Source organism: Centroberyx gerrardi, chromosome 14 (genome assembly GCF_048128805.1).
Source record: "Centroberyx gerrardi isolate f3 chromosome 14, fCenGer3.hap1.cur.20231027, whole genome shotgun sequence".
NCBI classification, from domain to species: Eukaryota; Metazoa; Chordata; class Actinopteri; order Beryciformes; family Berycidae; genus Centroberyx; species Centroberyx gerrardi.
Genome location: NC_136010.1, coordinates 5,677,796 through 5,697,675, shown reverse-complemented (window position 1 = coordinate 5,697,675; position 19,880 = coordinate 5,677,796). Strand labels below are relative to the sequence as shown.

The window sequence follows — 19,880 nt, the reverse complement described above, 5'->3', positions numbered from 1 at the left end:
CATAGAGAGGAGGGTGTGAAAGAGAGTGACAAAGTGTGAAAGAGAGAGAGAGAGAGAGAGAGAGAGATGAGTGTGAGGCAGTGTGAGAAAAAAAGGCTGAATATGAGAAGTGAATACAACAGAAACAACTGAACCTCTAGGGATGTAGCAGCCTCGATGAGAGAGGGAGAGAGACAGAGAGAGAGACAGAGAGAGAGAGTGAGAGAGAGAGAGAGAGAGAGAGAGAGGGATCCAATTTTGGTGATTTTCATGTTTTAACTTCAGCTGAAAATATTAAATATGAAAAATTCTTATCAAACACTGTCAAAATCAACTGGATATTCATGGTGGTCAAGCTAAAACCAAAGCAATTTTTCTTCATTCCTGAAAAGTGACATTTTGGAGACATGAGGCTTTCATCTGATAACACCGATATATGTGTGTGTGTGTGTGTGTGTGTGTGTGTGTGTGTGTGTGTGTGTGTGTGTCCAGGGAGTCAGTTTACATGGTGTACAGTCCAGCAGGTAACCATGAATACCTGCAGGAGTGCAGGTTTGGGTGTATTGCAGGTTTTCAGTCTGTAGAGTTTACACTGACCTACATGCTGCTGCTGCTGCTACAGACAGACACGTGTGCTGGACTAGAGGAGATCCTGTTTCTTCCCATCAGTGGCCATTTTGCACGCCTCCAAAAAAAGCGTGCTTGGTTTAAATCAACCGGTGAGACAAAATGAATAGTTTGGTTTTTTTGGCTGCCGGTCAGAATCACTTTGGGCTCTGGTAACTTGCGATTGGCATTTGTCATTATTTTTTTTTTTACATTTTATAGACTAAATGATGAATCAATTAATCAAAAAAAATAATAGATTAACCGATAATGTAAATCATTAAGAGTTGCAGTGCTAGTGCAGTGTCCAACACAGAGCCCATCTCAAACTGTGAGGACAGTTCTCTGTTCTCGCATTCATGAGACATTTGTTCTCTCTGTTCAGGAAGATCGTTCTCCGCAAGAACACAAGGATCGACTTGGCATTGTTGGATGTGATATTCACCTTAAGTGCCTGCTCCACTAGTGTGTTTTTTTCCTGGCTACTTCCTGTTATTTTGCTCCTTGGCATGCGTCTCCACCCAGCTCTTTGTCTGGGGCTTAAGAGAGCAAAGCCACTCCCCCCCCCCCATCAACCTAATGACATATGATATTATGGTGGCATATACAGGGGTGGTGGAGACAGAGCAGACCACCTCCTAAATATCTACATACCTGCATTCCTCCTCTCCTCTCCTTTCCTCTCCTCTCCTCTCCTCTCCCTCTCCTTTCCTCTCCTTTCCTTTCCTCTCCCTCTCCTCCTCCTCTCCTCTCCTCTCCTCTCCCTCTCCTCCTCCTCTCCTCTCCTCTCCTCTCCTTCTCCCTCTCCTCCTCCTCTCCTTAGTGTTACTCACAAAGTTTCCAGGGTGGGCCAAACCCTCAAACTTAAAACAACAGCTTGCACACAGAACTTGGGCAAAAATGATTTCAAATATCTGAACCACTTCAGGCACGCTTAATCCTACTTTCAAGTTACTTGAACATCTTTCAAAGTAAATATCAGTTGTAAGAAAGCTCTTTGTCTGGGGCTTAAGAGAGCAAAGCCACTCCCCCCTATCAACCTAATGACATATGATATTATGGTGGCATATACAGGGGTGGTGGAGACAGAGCAGACCACCTCCTAAATATCTACATACCTGTATTCCTCCTCTCCTCTCCTCTCCTCTCCCTCTCCTTTCCTCTCCTCTCCTTTCCTCTCCTCTCCCCCTCCTCTCCCTCTCCTCTCCTCTCCTCTCCTCTCCTCTCCCTCTCCTCTCCTCTCCTCTCCTCTCCTTCTCCCTCTCCTCTCCTCTCCCTCTCCTCCTCCTCTCCTCCTCCTCTCCTTAGTGTTACTCACAAAGTTTCCAGGGTGGGCCAAACCCTCAAACTTAAAACAACAGCTTGCACACAGAACCTGGGCAAAAATGATTTCAAATATCTGAACCACTTCAGGCACGCTTAATCCTACTTTCAAGTTACTTGAACATCTTTCAAAGTAAATATCAGTTGTAAGAAACAGTCAATCAAGCGCTCTTTGTGTGTCTGAAATATCTGAGATCGTGTAATCAGCCTCTTCTTTTCCCAGGCTTGTTTGAACCTGCGACTGAACCGAACCCAGGCGCTGCAGAGTTTTGGCAAAGGCTTCCACAGCGTCTGGCACGTGAACAAGCCTTTGAACAACAAACGTTTCCCTTCGCACCAAAGAGCAGCATAGTTTCTTTCTGCCAGCTTTTTGGTTTTTGATCTCCAAACATCATACTTTCTCAAAGGGGAACAAGTGTTTCTCCTGCCCTCTCTTCTCTCGTTTAGTCGTCTTCTTCTTCAGCCCGCCGGCGCTCCTGCCGTCCTCTTCTTCTTCTTGTCTGTTTTGGGGCCAGGCCATGGCCAGAGTCTCGGCTGCCGTCTTAGCTGCGGGACCTTCGCCCTCGCCCCCCTCCTCGTCGGACGACAGCCCGCCGGCCGCCCCTCCCTCCTGGGGGCGGGTCACACCGGAGGCCCCTGCACCCCCGGGCCCCTGGTTCTTCTTGCCGTAGCGCTGCTGAAGCCTCTCTCTGATCAGAAGGCCCTTCACCAGCAGAGTCCAGTTGGAGATCACCCTCTTCTCTCGTTTCTGGAAAAGGGAAGAAGAGAAGAAAAGGGTTTGTGGTGTTTTGGTGCGTGTACAGCTGTTGCCTGAAAGGCTTTTAACAACCGGTCTGGCTTCAACTTTAAAGAGATGACTTTTCTTTAAGCTCACATCATGGCTGCACAATTAATTGCGCATTAATTCCAGATTTTTTTTTAGAATATTGGCATATTGACAATATTGAAACATTTCATGCAGAGTGCACTGAGCAAATCAATTTTGTGCCTCAAATCATCAAGACTAATGATCACAATATAAGCAGTAATCCATAAGATTGGCAAAATGGACATTTATTTATATGAAGATGTTGATGATTATTACTTCAATAATTCATTAGCAAGAATTGTGCATTTGAGTGAGCTCACATTGCAGCTTAAAAGCTCAAGTTACACTCAAAATAACATTTTAAACTAAATTTTGTCTCATATGGGTTCATACTAAAACCACAGTGGTGTCCGCATGCACACACACACACACACACACACACACACGCACACACCTCTTTCTCCCTCTGTTTCTGGAGCTCCTGTTCCTCCACCCAGGCGGCTCTGAGGATTTCCTCATGTTCCTCACACACAATGTAACCGTCAGTCCTGAAACACACACACACCAAAAACATAACAACCTGAAACATAATATCCAAAGTCTTTTCACCGGACTGAGAGTTCAGCGTTTAACATATTTGTATAACATTTGCATACCTGGGTCAGATGTTATTTGCAAATAGTGTTTGATTCTGCTTGTAGTGCCAGATGCGTTGGGTTTACCACACTGGACAATATACTGTAAGTGCTGCAGTCCCATAGAGTTTACACAATCACAGGAAAGTATTTGAAAGTCAGTTTAATATACTTTTCCTTGACTGATTTACCTGACAATATGGGATTTGCCCTGATGTAGTAAACCCCACCCACCTGGTACTCAAAGTGGGTTAAAACAAACGCTAAGAATGATTTGCTTCTCCTATTTGATATCTGAATATATAAATTATATTGCACCACACACCTTATTTTACATGTTAAAATGAATGACATACCAGAAATGATGGGCTGACGAGTTGAGTTTTAATAAAAACTATCACTAGTAGGATTAGTGTTAAGCCTCATTGGATTGGATTAGTGTTCAGAGCCACGTCTGATTTGTAATTGTAATCACAGGACATCTGTAATGTCAGTGGCCAATTTGCACAGAATAACAAACCTCTGTAATCTGTCTCAACATTATGCAGAGTGGAGTGGCTGGGTGGCCTTGCTTCACAAACTGTTCTCATGGGAGTAAAATTACCTGAGGACGTGAAGTGATTTGTAATAATTGTGGAGATTGTCGGTAATTTTAATCCTGTGCGAATCTGCCATGTCAGTAATTTGTAAAGTAAAAATTCCAGTGCAAATTACCTTCTGTGTGTGGGTGAAGACAGAGGCTCCCTGATAAAGCTAATCCTGTGTGAATCAAACTCTTTCTAATGTCAGCCTGAATTTGTTTTTGCTACACGATTTACTTTTCTTCTTCTTCTTCAAGATGCAAGATTTCTTTCTCCCGTTATGAAAAATCGAGGCAGTAGTGGAATCTATAGAGGAATGTTTCGAATGCATTTTTGGTGCAAACTCCCTGTGCGGATGTAATTACATGACGTCCACACATAATATTAGACCCCTGCAAATGGGTACTACTATCAAATGGGAACTACTATCCAGCTAGTCTGGACTAGTTTTACCTGACATCATTTTTACAGGGCAAATAATAGCAGGTGAAAAAGTCTGGAATATTTACTGGATGCATAAATTACCGACATGGCAGATTGGAACAGGACTAAAGGCAAAAAATCTGTCACAATTCTGCAGCTCCTCCAAAGTGCATGAATCAAGACGAACCAAAGAAATGAAAAGCTACTCTTGGAGAAGAATTCAGCTACTTTTGGAGAACAATTGGCAAAGCTTTAATATTAAAACCCAACGTGTCTCAGCTGTAATAGCCATCAGGGTTACAGGATCGCATGCATAGGCAACAGTAAATATGTTCAATGGCATCCAAAATGGCCACTTCAGTGCCCACAGACCTTCATTCCCTTGGTAAAATGAAGAGCCACCTTGTGAAGTTTTTATTTTAAAAGTCTTTAACTTGATAGAATGAATGAGTAATTTCATTTACTTTAGATGTTTTAATTAATGCAATAATGTTTCTGGCTGTAAAATGGGATTCTCTGTCTTTAAGGGGTTGGAAACCTCTGGTGCCTTTTTTGTTTTTGTAAATACTGGTGTCTGATTGGTCTACAGGCCCTGAGGTGGCCATTTTGGATGTCACTGAATATATTTATTGTCGAATATGCATGCAACCCAGAGACTGGAATGGGCCTAAAATCACTGCCATGCTCCTGTGCTGATTGCATTCCCCTCCTCCCTCCTGCTGAACCGCTCCTGTCCCAGCAGGGCCTCCGTAGTTCTGTCTTACACAGCGTGTGAGTATCCTCCGTGGAAGTCGAAGCCGGTGACGGCGGGCGCGGCGTCCAGGTCCAGCTTCCTGGCCACGCGGTGCAGGTTGGGCAGCCGGAGGTGAACGCAGCCCACCGGTAACATGCAGGGCTTGAACAGGTAGACGTTACCGTAGTCGTTCCGGGGAACCTGGAGGGAGCGGGTCGACAACACTGTCAGCTGAGTTAAAGGGAAACGCCACTGAATTTGCCAATGAATTCTGGATTTTCCTAGTTTGACTGCAGGAGGAGGGAACAGACAATGCATGATTTCTACAATGCACGCCTTAACTCTTTCTATACATATGTGTCAGGGTTAGGGCCATTCATGAATTGAATTGAGTATGCATGGTAAATTTCAATTCAATTCCTGGAACTGCACCCAGCTCTAAGGAAACAGAATTGGAATCGAATTGGAATGACAGGAAACTATAGGAAATTATAAATCAAACAGTATGAATCAATTAATCAGGATCAATTCTCAACTCATTTCCATTTGTTGTTGCTGATATTAAGTATTGATTATATATAACACTACATATAATCTCAGTTGTGGTAAGAAAAAAATGAAATTGAAAAAATGGATTTTATTCACAGATTTTCATTGAATTAAATTAAACTTCCTGAAATTCCAATTCAAGTCTGTTTCCTGTAGGTTTTTTTCAAATTCCAATTCCAATTCCTCAGTTGAATTGGAATTGATGAGTTAATTGATGAATTGACCCCGACCCTGACATGTATGTCCTTCTATCTGCAGACTTGTTCATGTCAATACGACACATTTTGCACATCATGTATACATCATTAGCTGCAAATTCAAATGTTGGTTGGTGTTGTTATGTATTGACATTTTTATAAACATTTTCACCCGTTTCATACTACATATATTTCAAATTTTTGGTATATTTTCATATCATGCATATTCTGTATTAATTCTTTCTTTGCCTCAGTAACTTCCACAGCTGTTATTTTGCTCTCATAATCCTGTAATCCATACTTTCCTCCCATACTTTTCCATTCACACATTCTACAAAAAATCTCTAGTGTTGGCATTATCGGTTGTTTAGGAAACCCCCGTTGGCTCTATTCCTGCTTATATTGGATTTTTTTATTATATTCTATTTTTTTCCCCGGTGTATACTATTACTATTCCCTGCTAGAATGACCCAATTTCCCAATGGGTATCATTCAAGTTTCATCTTACTTTATCTTTACAATACAATACATTGCAACGACCCAATTTCCCCACACATATCATTCAAGTTTCATCTTACCTTATCTTGAACAGGGATATTAAGTGCATGCAGTACGTTTTGGACTGTGTGTGGATCACATTACTTAGTGGCTTTTTAAACACACACTCCCCACCCAGACTCCTACCTTCCCGTCCACAGCTAGAGGCGGCTGGTAATCTTCAGTCTGCCACTCTCCAAACAGAGGCAGGTCGTTCTCATCCTTCTGCTCCGACATCATCCGGGCCTTACGGGAACGATTGGAGAAACCCCTCACCATCTGACAGACAGACAGACAGACAGACAGACAGAGAGAGAGAGAGAGAGAGAGAGAGAGAGAGAGAGAGAGAGAGAGAGAGAGAGAGAGAGAGAGAGAGAGAGAGAGAGAGAGAGAGAGAGAGAGAGAGAGAGAGAGAGAGAGAGAGAGAGAGAGAGAGAGAGAGAGAGAGAGAGAGAGAGAGGGAGAGATGAGGAGAGAGTTACAAAAAGGGTATAAAACAACCACCAAATTTCTCAAAAAAGAGAAACAGAGAGGGACAGTTTGAGAGAGAAGGGTGAAAGAAAGAGTGTAGGGCTGCAACTAACGATTATTTTCATTGTCGATTAATCTGTTTATTATTTTCTCGATTAATCGATTAGTTGTTTGGTCTATAAAATGTCAGAAAATGGTGAAAAATGTCGATCAGTGTTTCCCAAAGCCCAAGATGACGTCCTCAAATGTCTTGTTTTGTCCACAACCCAAAGATATTCAGTTTACTGTCATAGAGGAGTAAAGAAACCAGAAAATATTCACATTTAAGAAGCTGGAATCAGAGAATTTTGACTTATTTTTCTTAAAAAAATTACTCAAACCGATTAATCGATTATCAAAATAGTTGGCGATTAATTTAATAGTTGACAACTAATCGATGAATCGTCGCAGCTCTAAAAGAGTGTCTCTCTCACTTTGTATGGCTCCTCTCCCAGTCTGACGGTCCGAGCTTCTTTCAGCCAGGTGTCTCTGGAGTGCAGCGTGTGAATACAGTCTCTGCAGACAGGAGGATATAACATAATATATTCAACTGTTAAAAATGTTAGAAATGCAAGTCCAAAGACAAGTCAGACGATCAGATTTTGGTGATGATCCGGATCTGGGATTTCTGCCATTAGACAACGATCTTTTGTTTTTTTCATAACTATGAAACTAACAGAGATAGAGACTCCAAATTGCAGGAAAGAAATCAATTTCACTTAAAATGTAAGTAATATGAATGATGTGTTTGGGCGTAACAGCAAGTTGGACAATTTTTTCAATGTTGGCGGAGGTTTGCGCTCTCTCAGTGCCTCCGTTTTTAATCATGACATCATGTAACTACGGTGGCAAATTTGTATCAGCAAAATACATAATATATCAGTATAACTGTTAGAAGAGTACACTGACATGTCAACCCACCATGAAACTGATTCCTCTACAGTAACAGACATACAGTATATCATCTTATAGAACACTATCAATTGTAAAGATGTGGTTTGCTATCTCACTGATAGTGCTGCCACCTACAGGCCAGTAGCTGTGAGAGCCACCAGTCTGGCTTGTAAAGCTACTACTGCAGTCAATCACAGCTGTAGTTTTACACAGGGAGCAGACCGGCGCCACCTGCAGGCCGGTGGAGATTCACACCAAAGATTTGGGCACATGACAGTTAAACTAATCAGGTTCAAAAAAGGAGGAAAGTCTGCACTACCAAATAAATATAAATGTTTATTATAATGCACAGCCGCAGATAAAGAAAATTGTATTTATTGGATAATGCGGAATTTCTTTCTTTTTTGAACCTGTTTGCATAAGATTCTGCAGCCTGAGGGCATCAAGAAGAGTTTTGAGTTGAGCGGCAAGTTCTTTATTTAGTTAAACTCATGAATCAGCGCCACCGGCTGCCCACTAAAGCTTACAACCACCTTCAATCCACACATCTGCAGTTCAACACTGACTTCACTAGAAATTAAATCTTAGGCACATTCACATTTGCAGTTTGTAGCTAATGAAAATAAAAGCCTGTCTGCTAAAACGTGTCTTGAGAAGTGATTTAATTACAGCTAATCAACGATTGAATGATTTTCCACTGACCTGGAGTACACCGGCTCGCCCCTGCAGTATCCCAGGACCGCCGCTGTGGCGGGGTAGAGAGCTTCGTACTTCAGCAGGTGTCTCTTCAAGGCGTACAGAGGATGGTTCTTAAACTCCGCTACAGAGGTCGGCAGAGGTCTGTCCAGCAGCTTGGCTTCCAGCTGGGAGAGAGGCACAGGGAGACGGGAGGAGAGGAGAGGAGAGGGATGGAATCAATGAGTCTAAAGTTTGTGTGTGTGTGTGTGTGTGTGTGTGTGTATCTGGTGTGAAATCTACTGCATGTCTTTTACTATCTCCTACAACTTTTATACAAAATGAAACTTTAAAGGAATACACGTTTTTAGGAGTTTAGGGGAAATCGGGGCTTTGCAGCAGCAAATACAGCAAATACAGAATGAAAAATAGAATATAAATAAGAACATAGTAAAATAGAGTCATGTAAACATACGCAAACCAACATTCAACACTAGAACATGTTGAATAGAAATTTCTGAATGTGTTACAGCATAAAAAAGGTGTGCAAAATAGCACAGAACTAATTGAGACAAGGACAAAAACAAAAAAAATATGTATGAGAATATACCAAAAGATATAAAGAATTTGCAGTATGAAATAAGTTTATGTGTGTATGAGAGTGTGTTTTCATGTCTCCTCTGTTTACGTCTCTTGTGTCTTTGCATTTCATCGTCAAGCCCTTGGAGGGATTCAAATGTGTGTGTTAGAGTGTGTATGCGTGTGTGTGTATGTGTGTGTGTGTGTGTGTGTGTATAACATATGTCTGCCTGACCTCCTTGTCCTCCTTCATGTCCCTCTCGTCCTCCGGTCCCAGGAACGGCTCCAGCGTCTGCTCCCACCACTCGTCCTCCACCCGCCTCTTCCGGGACGACGTCATCCAGGTGGGGTCGTACTTCCTGCCCAGGTCCTTCAGGCGCCCCTCCCCGTCCAGCGACACCACGTACGTCACCGGCGCCGTCGCGTGCTGGGAGCAGAGCTGCGGCAGCCCGACGCCGCGCTCCACGTCCACGCACACCCAGGAGGAGCTCTTCTCCAGATACACCTCCAGCCACTCGTCCGCTCCCGGCCCCTCCCTCTTTTTCCCGCTCCTTCGCTTCGTTCCCTTGCTCGTCCCTCCTCCTCCTCCTCCTCCTTCTTCTTCCTCGTCGTCTTCTTCCCCTTCGTCCCAGTCCTCATCCTCCTCATCTTCGTCCTTTACCTTCTTTTTCCCTCCGCTGCTCCTTCTCTTCGGAGCTGCGTTGTTGTTGTTGTTTGTCCTGGCTTTGCTCTTCCCTTTCCCCTTCTTCCCCTTCCTGGATTTAGCCCCGCCCTCTGAATCCTCACTGTCCTCCTCACTGTTTGCCTGGAAGTCTTCCTCATCACTAAGCCCTCCCTCCTCCTCCTCTTCGCTGTTGCTCTCCTCCTTGTAGCTGACTTTCGAGGCGATGCTGCGGCGTTTCGCGTTCTTCGGTTTCTGCCCTCCGGTCGTTGCGCTCCTCTCCTCCTCTTCCTCCTTTATTTCCTTCTTCTTGGCTTTCTTCCCTCCTCTCTCCCCCTTGGCCCCGCCCCCTCTGGCCGGTCTCTTGGTGCCGGGGGAGACCTTGGGCTCAGGGGGGCGGGGCTTGGAGGCGTCCTGGCCCGTGGGGTTCTTTCCTTGAGCAGCGGTTTTAGCCCCTTTGCCCTTGGCAGAGACAAAAGAGACAAAACACACATATGGTGTAAAATAAACCTGTAATAAACAGAATAATCGATACTGATCAATTTCCACGGACAAGTTGAACAGTTACCTTGGCTGGTGGGAGTTTGAGAGAAATGGGCTGCAGAGAAAGAACCAATCGGCAGAAGAGCTGCAGAGACCTCAGGACCAATAGGAACAGCTGCAGGAGACACGACAGCTGAGGACCAACATACTTTTCCAGCCATGTGTGGGACAATAAAGATCTACCACTCAAAGCCTGTACTACACTACAGTAATATGGACTGGTATGGTGGAAGCATTACTAACGTGTGTCATCTCCTGGTGGTTTCTGGCCGAGAGGCTGGCCAGCCGTCTCTCCAGCAGCGCCCGGGGGTCCGGACACTCCTCATGGGGAAGACTGGGGTTCAGGGTGAACGTCGCTCCGAACCTGGAGGAGGGGAGGAGGGAGAGGGAGAGGAAAATGAAGACAGGAGATAGGAGTGGTAAATATCACAACTAAATAATAACTGATATTTATTTTACTTCCACATTTCACATGTCACACACACACACACACACACACACACAGACACACACACACACACACACAAACACACACAAACACACACACACACACACACACACACACACACACACACACACACCATTTGAGCAGTCCAGACAGGTAGTTCTGGTCGATGCGTTGCTTGGCGACCGTGGTGAAGTGGTTGGGCAGCAGGGACAGAGTGACGGCCAGCAGGTCGGGTTCGCTGCACAGACGGTTCCGGAACATCCCATTGGCTATCAGGCACATCAGGTGGACCTAAGGGACCAATCAGCAGTCAGTATTGGTGCTGAGGTGAAGCAGAGGTTTACACCCAGTTAACAGAGCTTGAACTCTCACTACTAACCACGACACCCTGGTGTGTGTGTGTGTGTGTGTGTGTTGTCACCTTGTGTGTGTCCACCAGCAGGTCCTTATTGAAGCGGTTCATCATCCGTCTCAGGTACGTCTCAAACTCCGCCTTCCTCTTCTCTCTGGCCAATCAGGAATGTTGTTTAATCAGTAGTTACTAGAGAGTAAATTCAGCAGATAAAGCTTCTGCAATGTCTGCACTCACACACACATAAAATAAATGCATATTAACATCCATCCATACGCCCCCTACACTGATTCCTCTGGTGAAATGTGTTCATATATTTGTATCAGAGGGATATGCAAAGAAATTCCTAATTACACTGTGTATGATGCTGAGTATCTGCAGGTTTCAGGAAGACAAATTTAAGACATTTATGACCTTTTTGATGCTACCTGGAATTAGATTCAAGACCAATCTAACAACCATAAGAAAGAAACAAAAATCTGTCAAAAACAGCCTATTTCTGATGGAACGTATCCGATTAAAGTTCTCAAAGTATAAATGGTCACGATGAGAAAAGAAGAGCTGATATCCAACTGTGTTCATGAAAACAGATGTGATGAAAACAAGACATGTATGTACTGACCCTACTCTGGGCATGGAGGTAATGTAATACAACATAAGAAAATAAAACCGACGATACTGCTGGTCCCATTCACATCTTTTGATGAAACTATACAACTCCTGGCATTTGCCTTATTTTGTTTCCATTACTTTCCAACTCTGCCTCGACTAAATATCACCAAATAGGAATCTAATTTCATATTTACATCAAAATAAACCTGGAAAAAAAAAAAACTAGGACTTTTAATAACTGTTTTTAAGATATCTTAATACTTTTTAAGGCCTTCAATTTTATTAACTTTAAGACTTTTTCAGACCTGTTATGGACCAGCAGATTCCATGTTATCACAACTTAAGTGCTCTAAATGCACACACACACACACACACTTACCGTTTCTGTCTCTTACGTATGAGGTCTGGAGTCTCGATCTCTATCTCTACCGGCTGAGAGGGCAGGACTGGTTCTGCTGGTTCTACTGGACCCAGAGGTCCAGCCAGCTCTGAAGAACACACACACACACACACACACACAAACAAAGTTCTAGTGTTTTTTTCTGGACTCAGGCTCATTTAGTTCTGTCTAAATGTAGATTACCAAGTCAAGTCGAGTCCAGCATCAATTTAATATCTTAAAGAAAACTAAATATCTAGGACTTTTCAATGCAATATGGTTTTAAAAGGATAAAAACTTGGTAAGAGCATCATGAGTTTGATTTCTATAATCAGTTTCAACTTCAGTAAATTCAATCATTCCATACAAATTCAGAAAACAGAATTGAAATTCAGTCGTCTGCTGGAACAAATCTCATCACTTTCAATCTAAGTCATTTACACAAACACAAGATCTCAAGTCAAGACTTTAGAAACCTTTTCAAGTCATCAAAGTACAAGTCAGAGTCAAGTCCCAAGTCACCAGAACCCAAGTCAAGTCAAGTCTTCATGCATCAAGTCAAGTCTCAGGCAATTAAAACTGTGATTTGAGTCCAAGTCATGTGACTCGAGTCCCCACCTCTCAGGCCGATATACATTCACACACAGTTTTTCCTAGTTTCTCATTTTCAGAGAGGATTACCAGACTTTACGTATAAAGTTTCAAATAAGTTAGAAAGACGTGAAAAAAACAGACTATAGACACCAATACTGTTTCCTAATCATCCTTCTCTTACCTTCCACTTCCTCCCAATCATCATCTTCCTCCTCACTCTCCTCCTCATCCTCCTCTTCCTTCACCGTCTTCATAGTGTCTGTTGTAACCGCAGGCGCTGCCGTGGTAACCATTTCAAAGTCATCATCATCGTCAGTCTCTTCCTCCTTCTTTGGCGGTGACAGGAAGTATTTACTGGTGGTGGAGGTGGAGACTGCTGCTGGCTTGGAGGAGGAGCGTGATTTAGCTTTCACCTTCCTCTCCAGCTTCTCCTCCTCTTCCTCCGCAATGCCATTACCTGGGAGGACAGGGAGAGAGACAGGCAGAGAGACAGGCAGAGAGACAGGGAGAGAGACAGGGAGAGAGGCAGGCAGAGAGACAGGGAGAGAGGCAGGGAGAGAGACAGGGAGAGAGGCAGGCAGAGAGGCAGGGAGAGAGACAGGCAGAGAGACAGGGAGAGAGACAGGCAGAGAGGCAGGGAGAGAGACAGGCAGAGAGACAGGGAGAGAGACAGGGAGAGAGACAGGGAGAGAGACAGGGAGAGAGGCAGGGAGAGAGGCAGGCAGAGAGACAGGCAGAGAGACAGGCAGAGAGACAGGCAGAGAGGCAGGCAAAGAGACAGGGAGAGAGACAGGCAGAGGGACAGGCAGAGAGACAGGCAGAGAGACAGGCAGAGAGACAGGCAGAGAGACAGGCAGAGAGACAGGCAGAGAGACAGATGGTGGAGTGAAGCATCAGGGTTTATGAGAAATGTGGTCTTCATTTTGAGAAACACTAACAACACCCCTGGAGTGAGATAGAGGCTGCCAGTCGTTAAAATAGTAGTTAAAATGCTATATATAGCACCTTTAAGTGCACCTTTAAGCACAGCTGGATGCCTAAAACATGCATCTTAAGACAGTGATGAGATCAGAGAGACAGAAACACACACAGAGTAAACACTAAATGCATGGTAGCTGAGGATGCTGCCAGACCTTTTTCTTTTAGAAACTCAAACCCACATTTCCCAAAATAGCACACACACAAAAACAAACACTTTTCAACAACATGCGATAAGATCAGACGGGTTCAGTAAAGTGGAGCGCAGATGTGTGTGCGGGCCTGTGTGTGTTTCCAGCAGATCCACTCCAGCAGCCAAGCACATCATCCATCCACACACCTGCACACCGGCCTGCTACTAGCAAGAACATTAAACTGGCTAAAATACAGACTTAAACCTTGACTTATTAACAGTGAAGCAGTGGTAAATAAAAAGCTGTCCTCCAGTCACCACCGATATAAACAAAAATCAGTTATCTTTGCAGACAGAGCATTACTTTGCTTTCTTTTGAACCCTGAAAAGAGCCTATATTCATGCAACTTACATCAGTTTGACATTATTTACTGTGATGGATACTATGAATTTAGATCATAAGGATTTTAGCCAAAATGAAACTCTTTTCCACTAATAAAAAGTGGGTAAATTTAGGTTTACTCTCCACTACATGTTGGACATATCCCATCCACTTTAGGAAAATTACAATTTGTTAAATCTTACTTATTTAGGCTTATTTAGGAGACTTATTTCGACTTATTTGGAATAGCAGTTACTGATTACACCCCTTATTATTACTAACTTACACAGGCAAACACTGTTTAGCTAGCTAATTTTGGATTTCCTACTCATTTTCTCGGATGCAAACTGGCCTCATCCGTTGCAGGAGATACAGATGTTTCTCTTGTTTGGTTTCTTTATTTACCTGCAGGTTGTGGGATCGATATAACAGCTTTCCTACCTGGGTCTTTCCTTGCTCTGGCTCTTGGTTTCGCTGCCCTGCTCTTCCCTTTAGACAGCTGCTTCAGTCTCTTTGTATCGGCCTCTGTCTCGGCACGCTCTCTCCGCTTCGCCATGTTTGTCTTCTGCAACTTTTGTGAATGAAAAACACTTTATTTTTTCCTCTCTTGTGGCAGAACTAGCACTCCCCGACAGGCCGGAGTGCCTCTGCCGTCCACACGGAGCTGTGTAAGCGCAGGGAAAACGCCGCGTTATCCAACATTTCACACACGGGCTTTCATAACAGAGACCTGCGCCGCCATGGCTGTTGTGGGCAAGTTTCTGACGTCACATCCGCTTCCTCGCTACCAGAAGAGTTCCGTTCCGAAACAAAAACTCCTCAACTTATATTTGAAATCTTGATTGATCATATTACTAGCCTTCAAAAATATGTCACCGCGTTATTAAATATGTCAGTTACGTCTTAATTCATTTCGACTCTCAGATAATAACGGATAAGTAAACATCTCGTGGAAGAAAGGTGGAAAAGGTGGATGGGATTTTAAAAGAAATGGGCAAAACCAGCAAGTCTTGGTGTTTTTTTGTGATTTTATTTATTTACCTCATTTCAATTCAGTACAATGTACATGTTACACAATACATCAGTAACAGTAACAGTAAAGATAATAGTAAAATAAATTAGAAAATTTTGTCAGCTTATTATTCTTGTTTCTAAGTTTCACAGTTGCTTCAATATATATATGAGTTGCAGACCTAATATATATATATATATATATATATATATATATATATATATATATTAGGTCTGCAACTCATTATGGTATGAGTGACGTTTTAAATTTCATCTTGTAAATTGAATGGAGATCTGAGGCAGGGCAAGAGAGGAGAGCATTTTTCATTATTATTTCATAAATCCAGGGATACAGTGGAGATTAAACCCACTGAAATTCAGTTTTTATTTGCAAAATAGAGTTTACCTAGCTTTTTAGGCTGACATAAACTGTAACCACATTTACAGTACAAGTCGCAGGACAGTAAGTAGAATCAAAGTGATGTAAATTACATGAAGATACAGTCTTTTAGTGGGGGGGGGGGAAGCAGGAATGAATCCTTTGCTGAAAATATCATTGATTTTGGTTTCTATTGATGGGCGTCACTGGAAGTCAGGGTTTATCCATCATTTTATTTACCACTACATCACTGAATAGCCTACATCCACTGTCCACTACCATCCTACTAGACTGCTGGAGAGTTTAATGGCAATAAATTGTGTGTGTGTGTGTGTGTGTGAGAGAGAGAGAGAGAGAGAGAGAGAGAGAGAGAGAGAGAGAGAGAGAGATCAGTGTACTACCCAGGTCAGACTCTGTGAGGCGATGTTGTTCTCTCTTTGAGGCTTTCAACAGGTTCCAGCTGAGAGGTTCAACAGAGGCCGCTGAACACTTTCTACTCTCTTTATCAGTTTAGTCTGTGAATGTGATGTTGCTCCTCCAGCTCCACATACTGCTGCACTGACAGTGTCATACTGAGCTTCAGCCAGTGAGATGTTGGAAGTTATATCCCTGTGGTTCTCATAGAAGAGTCAGTAGTGTTGGCAACAAAGATCTGTACATTTTACATTTTATATTTTATATTTTATAATTAGTCTGTATTGTCCCACCAGGATAAATTTGGTTGCAGCTAGGAGAAACATAAACAAGAATCATTATAAATACATCACACACATTACCACACCAACAAAAAACAATTACAATACGTCACATAAAACACAGCAGGTCACAACTGAACATGTACAGGAGATCATTTCTAATGGATAGAAGGAATTTGAGCCATTCAGCTGACTCTTTTATCCAGACGGACTGACAGTGAGTCCAGCTGCAGAATAAACTTTGGTTCCCCAACATTTCAAGAAACCAATATTAAGGAGGGCGAAGGTCAGAGCCACAGTGACAACGTCCTGAAGAGACAGAAGTGCTGCATTGTGGTTTGGATTTTATTTTACTGTGATGGTGAACTGATTCTAGTAAGAACTGGAACATCAGACCATCAGCCAACTCTGGGTAATATCAATATTATCATCCCAATAATCGTAAGGATTTTCTTCAATATCGATATATATATATCACACTTACATATGCAAAATCACATGTTAAATTATCAAATTGATGCTTATCGCATTGAACTGCAGTCTGAAATCTTCAACAAAATATTCCTTTAATATGTTTCATACCTCATTTTGGCTGAGTTTTTTCTTTTTAATTGCTTGTTATCATCAATTTAAACAGCAGCATTGTGTGTCACAATCTCATCATATCAACATGATATGATTCCACTGAAAGACGATACATGATTATACTGAATTATTGCCCAGCTGTAATTTGCAGTAGCCTTTTCTGGAAGTTACTAGCCACAGGCAGGTAAGCTAGTGTTAGATTTCATCCCTGATTACAGGCAGATCCAAATAAAATCTATTATTCTATTCTACTGAGACAGTGAATGTGTAGTAGACTGTTTGATACCATGACTGACATGTGATGTTTCGCCTCAGATGACTTACCAATATTCTACACACTTCCCCGGTGTTCATAAGTATTGATTTTCCAGTGGCAATTATTTGGACTTGACAAGTGTTGATTGGAGAGCTGTGACGGGTTTTCAAGACTGATCTGAAAGTGTTGAATGAACTCTGATGGGTGTGAACTCTTATAAACACTGACACACTGTTGATTTGTACTCTATCAGAGTTAAATTAACACTGATGATACTGTGAATGTCAATCTTTTTATATGTTTTGGTGGAATTGTGAATCATCTGACACAGTGACAAGAGGGCTGCATGATCCTCTGATGTGTGACATATTTCTTTCCTTTTTTTAAAGATTATTTATTGGGCTTTTTTGCCTTTATTTTCATAGTTGATAGTAGAGGCGGACAGGAAAGTTTAGCAGAGAGAGAGAGAGAGGGGGAGGGATGACATGCAACAAAAGTCCCAAAAAAGTCCCAGATCCAGGACGCCCATGTGTGCCATATTTCTAATTTATTGTATTATGAATGTAAGTATTTTTGTATTGTTTCGTTCGTACTACTGTCGCCTCACAGCAGCAAAGTCCCGGGTTCGATTCCCCACCTGTTCCTTTCTGTGAGGAGTTTCTATGTTCTCACCTTGTTTTCCTCCCAAAGCCAGGTGGACTGGAGACTCTAAACCACCCACACAGGTATGAACGTGACTGCCTGTCAATCTGTGTTAAGCCCTATGATGGACTGCCATCCACCCAATGCATGCTGGGATTGGCTCCCTCCCCCCCCGAGACCCTGAATAAGCGACCTGAACGGCGACAAACGAATGAATCACTTATCTTCTCCTCACTCTGCGACACGTCTCGTCCGTCCCGTCCCCCTGAAACGAGTTCTGTCTTTTCCATCCAAATCAATTCAGTTCATTTCAGTTCAATTTCATTTTCATTTCAGTTCTGCTGCGATCCGTATCGATCCGGCTGCGACTCGGCGGCAGATGTGTGTGTGTTTCACTTCAGAGAGCGGCCTGTCAGCTGGTACAGGCAGACAGCTTCAGACGGACTCGCTGCAGTACGGGCCTGGGACCAGGGGTGTGTGTGTGTGTGTGTGTGTGTGTGAGTGTGTGTGTGTGTGTGTGTGAGTGTATGCACATAAATGTATGGACCATACCCATACATATGCATGCGTACGGGTGCATATACGCATGTGTGAATGCATTTGTGTGTGTGTTTGAGTGTGTGTGACAGGTCGTCTCTTCATGGGCTGCTTGACATGTGCATACATTTTTTCGGAGTATACGTTTCTGCGTGTGTGCATATCCATATATCCTGTGTGTGTGTGTGTGTGTGTGTGTGTGTGTGTGTGAGACGACAGGGCCTCTGGCGGTGGTCGATCCGGGGCGTTGTGCCTCCAGCGCGCTGCATGGCTTCCATCCCTATATGAACCATCAGCACAGTCAGATAGGAATAAAAAGCCATACAGCGCACTGGGCATTGGGAAGACACTGGATTATAGGGCAAGAGGGCAAACACACACACACACACACACACACATACGCATAGATGATAGATGGAAAGAGAGTGGAATAAAAAACCCCTGTGGACTGCAAAATCGGATAACAGGATAATACGGACAGAGAGAAAGATGGAAAGAGAATTGATAAAAGATTACTGCATACTGGAAATACTGGGAATATGGCATTATACTGGGCCATACTGGGCCCAACGGACTGACCGATCGATAGATAGATAGACAGATAGATAGATAGATAGATAGATAGATAGATAGAGAGGCATGGCAACAGGTGTGACGCCCACCCAGTGCAGACAGAACATGGATGTTTTTCCACAGAGCTAAAGCAGTACATATTACACATTTAGTCCACATGAGACCCACAGACCCCCATCTGATGAGATTTTGTCTATTGGACCCAAATCTGAGAATATTTTTTTATTGTTAAGATACAATCTTCTCCAGAATTCCATGACTATCTGTATTGCAGGTAGAGAGATAACAGTAACCCTATCAAAATAATAATTCTTCTATTTTCTCTAATTGTGTTAACTTCTTCTAAATGAAATAAAGGTGAAGTTTAACAATTCATCAATTTGACTGGGGACCCTCTGGAACGCCCTCAAGGACCCCAGGTGGTCCCCAGACCCCACGTTGAGAACCACTGGTCTAAGGTCTGCAGGTTTCCATTCCAACCAAACACTACAGCAGCCGATTTTAGGAAAACCTGCAGACTCTCGGGCCACGATGGCGTGTGATTGGACACCGTTTTTTTTTCTGAGAATTTGGAGTATTTTCACCCGTTAACCTGAACACACTGACATGTTTTGGATGGTGAGGTCACAGCAGCTCCTCATGCATTTTTCTGGATATTTAGTGTTCACCCAGCAGCTGGGGTCACAGCATAGGACGGGCCTCTTCCCCACTGTATCCATACTACATATACTAGATACTACACTCTAGCTCCTCAACTTCCATTAGGATGCATGATGGGAATCAGCCATTCCTCCATACAGTTACCACCATCCAGCTTTTCATCACGATTATGGCAGAATTTGTATTAAAGCTGTCTCAACCTGGTAAAACTCCCTCAGTCTCCATGGTGTTTCCCCTCATTTAGACACCCATACTGCAAAAAAACGTTTTCAAATGTTTGAAAATGTCCACAAATTAGCCAAAAACAAAAAAAAAATGCATTAGTACATGAAGATGACATTCGTTTGAAATATATTTTGGACACTTGAGATATATTTTCTTCCTATGTTGACAACATATATGTACAAATATATTCAAAATCAATTTTGACC

At 43.0% G+C, this 19,880-nt stretch overlaps 1 protein-coding gene across 2 annotated transcripts; it reads right to left on the bottom strand.

Annotated features, from left to right (window-relative positions):
• Positions 1-1,912: 1,912 nt before the first annotated feature.
• On the bottom strand, positions 1,913-14,667 carry xpc (xeroderma pigmentosum, complementation group C). 2 transcript variants are annotated; one of them, XM_071903162.2, is made up of 14 exons: positions 14,553-14,667; positions 12,800-13,075; positions 12,025-12,133; positions 11,103-11,187; positions 10,815-10,972; positions 10,477-10,597; positions 10,259-10,348; positions 9,265-10,152; positions 8,478-8,638; positions 7,316-7,397; positions 6,519-6,650; positions 5,120-5,289; positions 3,171-3,264; positions 1,913-2,656 (listed from the first exon to the last, which is right to left on the bottom strand). In XM_071903162.2, the coding sequence occupies exons 1-14, from the start codon at positions 14,665-14,667 to the stop codon at positions 2,300-2,302; spliced, it is 2,838 nt and encodes a 945-aa protein (XP_071759263.2). In that variant the 3' UTR covers positions 1,913-2,299. The 2 variants fall into 2 exon arrangements, with proteins under 2 accessions (XP_071759263.2, XP_078144367.1); XM_078288241.1 differs by lacking the exons at positions 12,800-13,075; positions 14,553-14,667 and having other exon boundaries at positions 11,103-11,222; positions 12,025-12,076.
• Between the last annotated feature and the right edge of the window lie 5,213 nt (positions 14,668-19,880).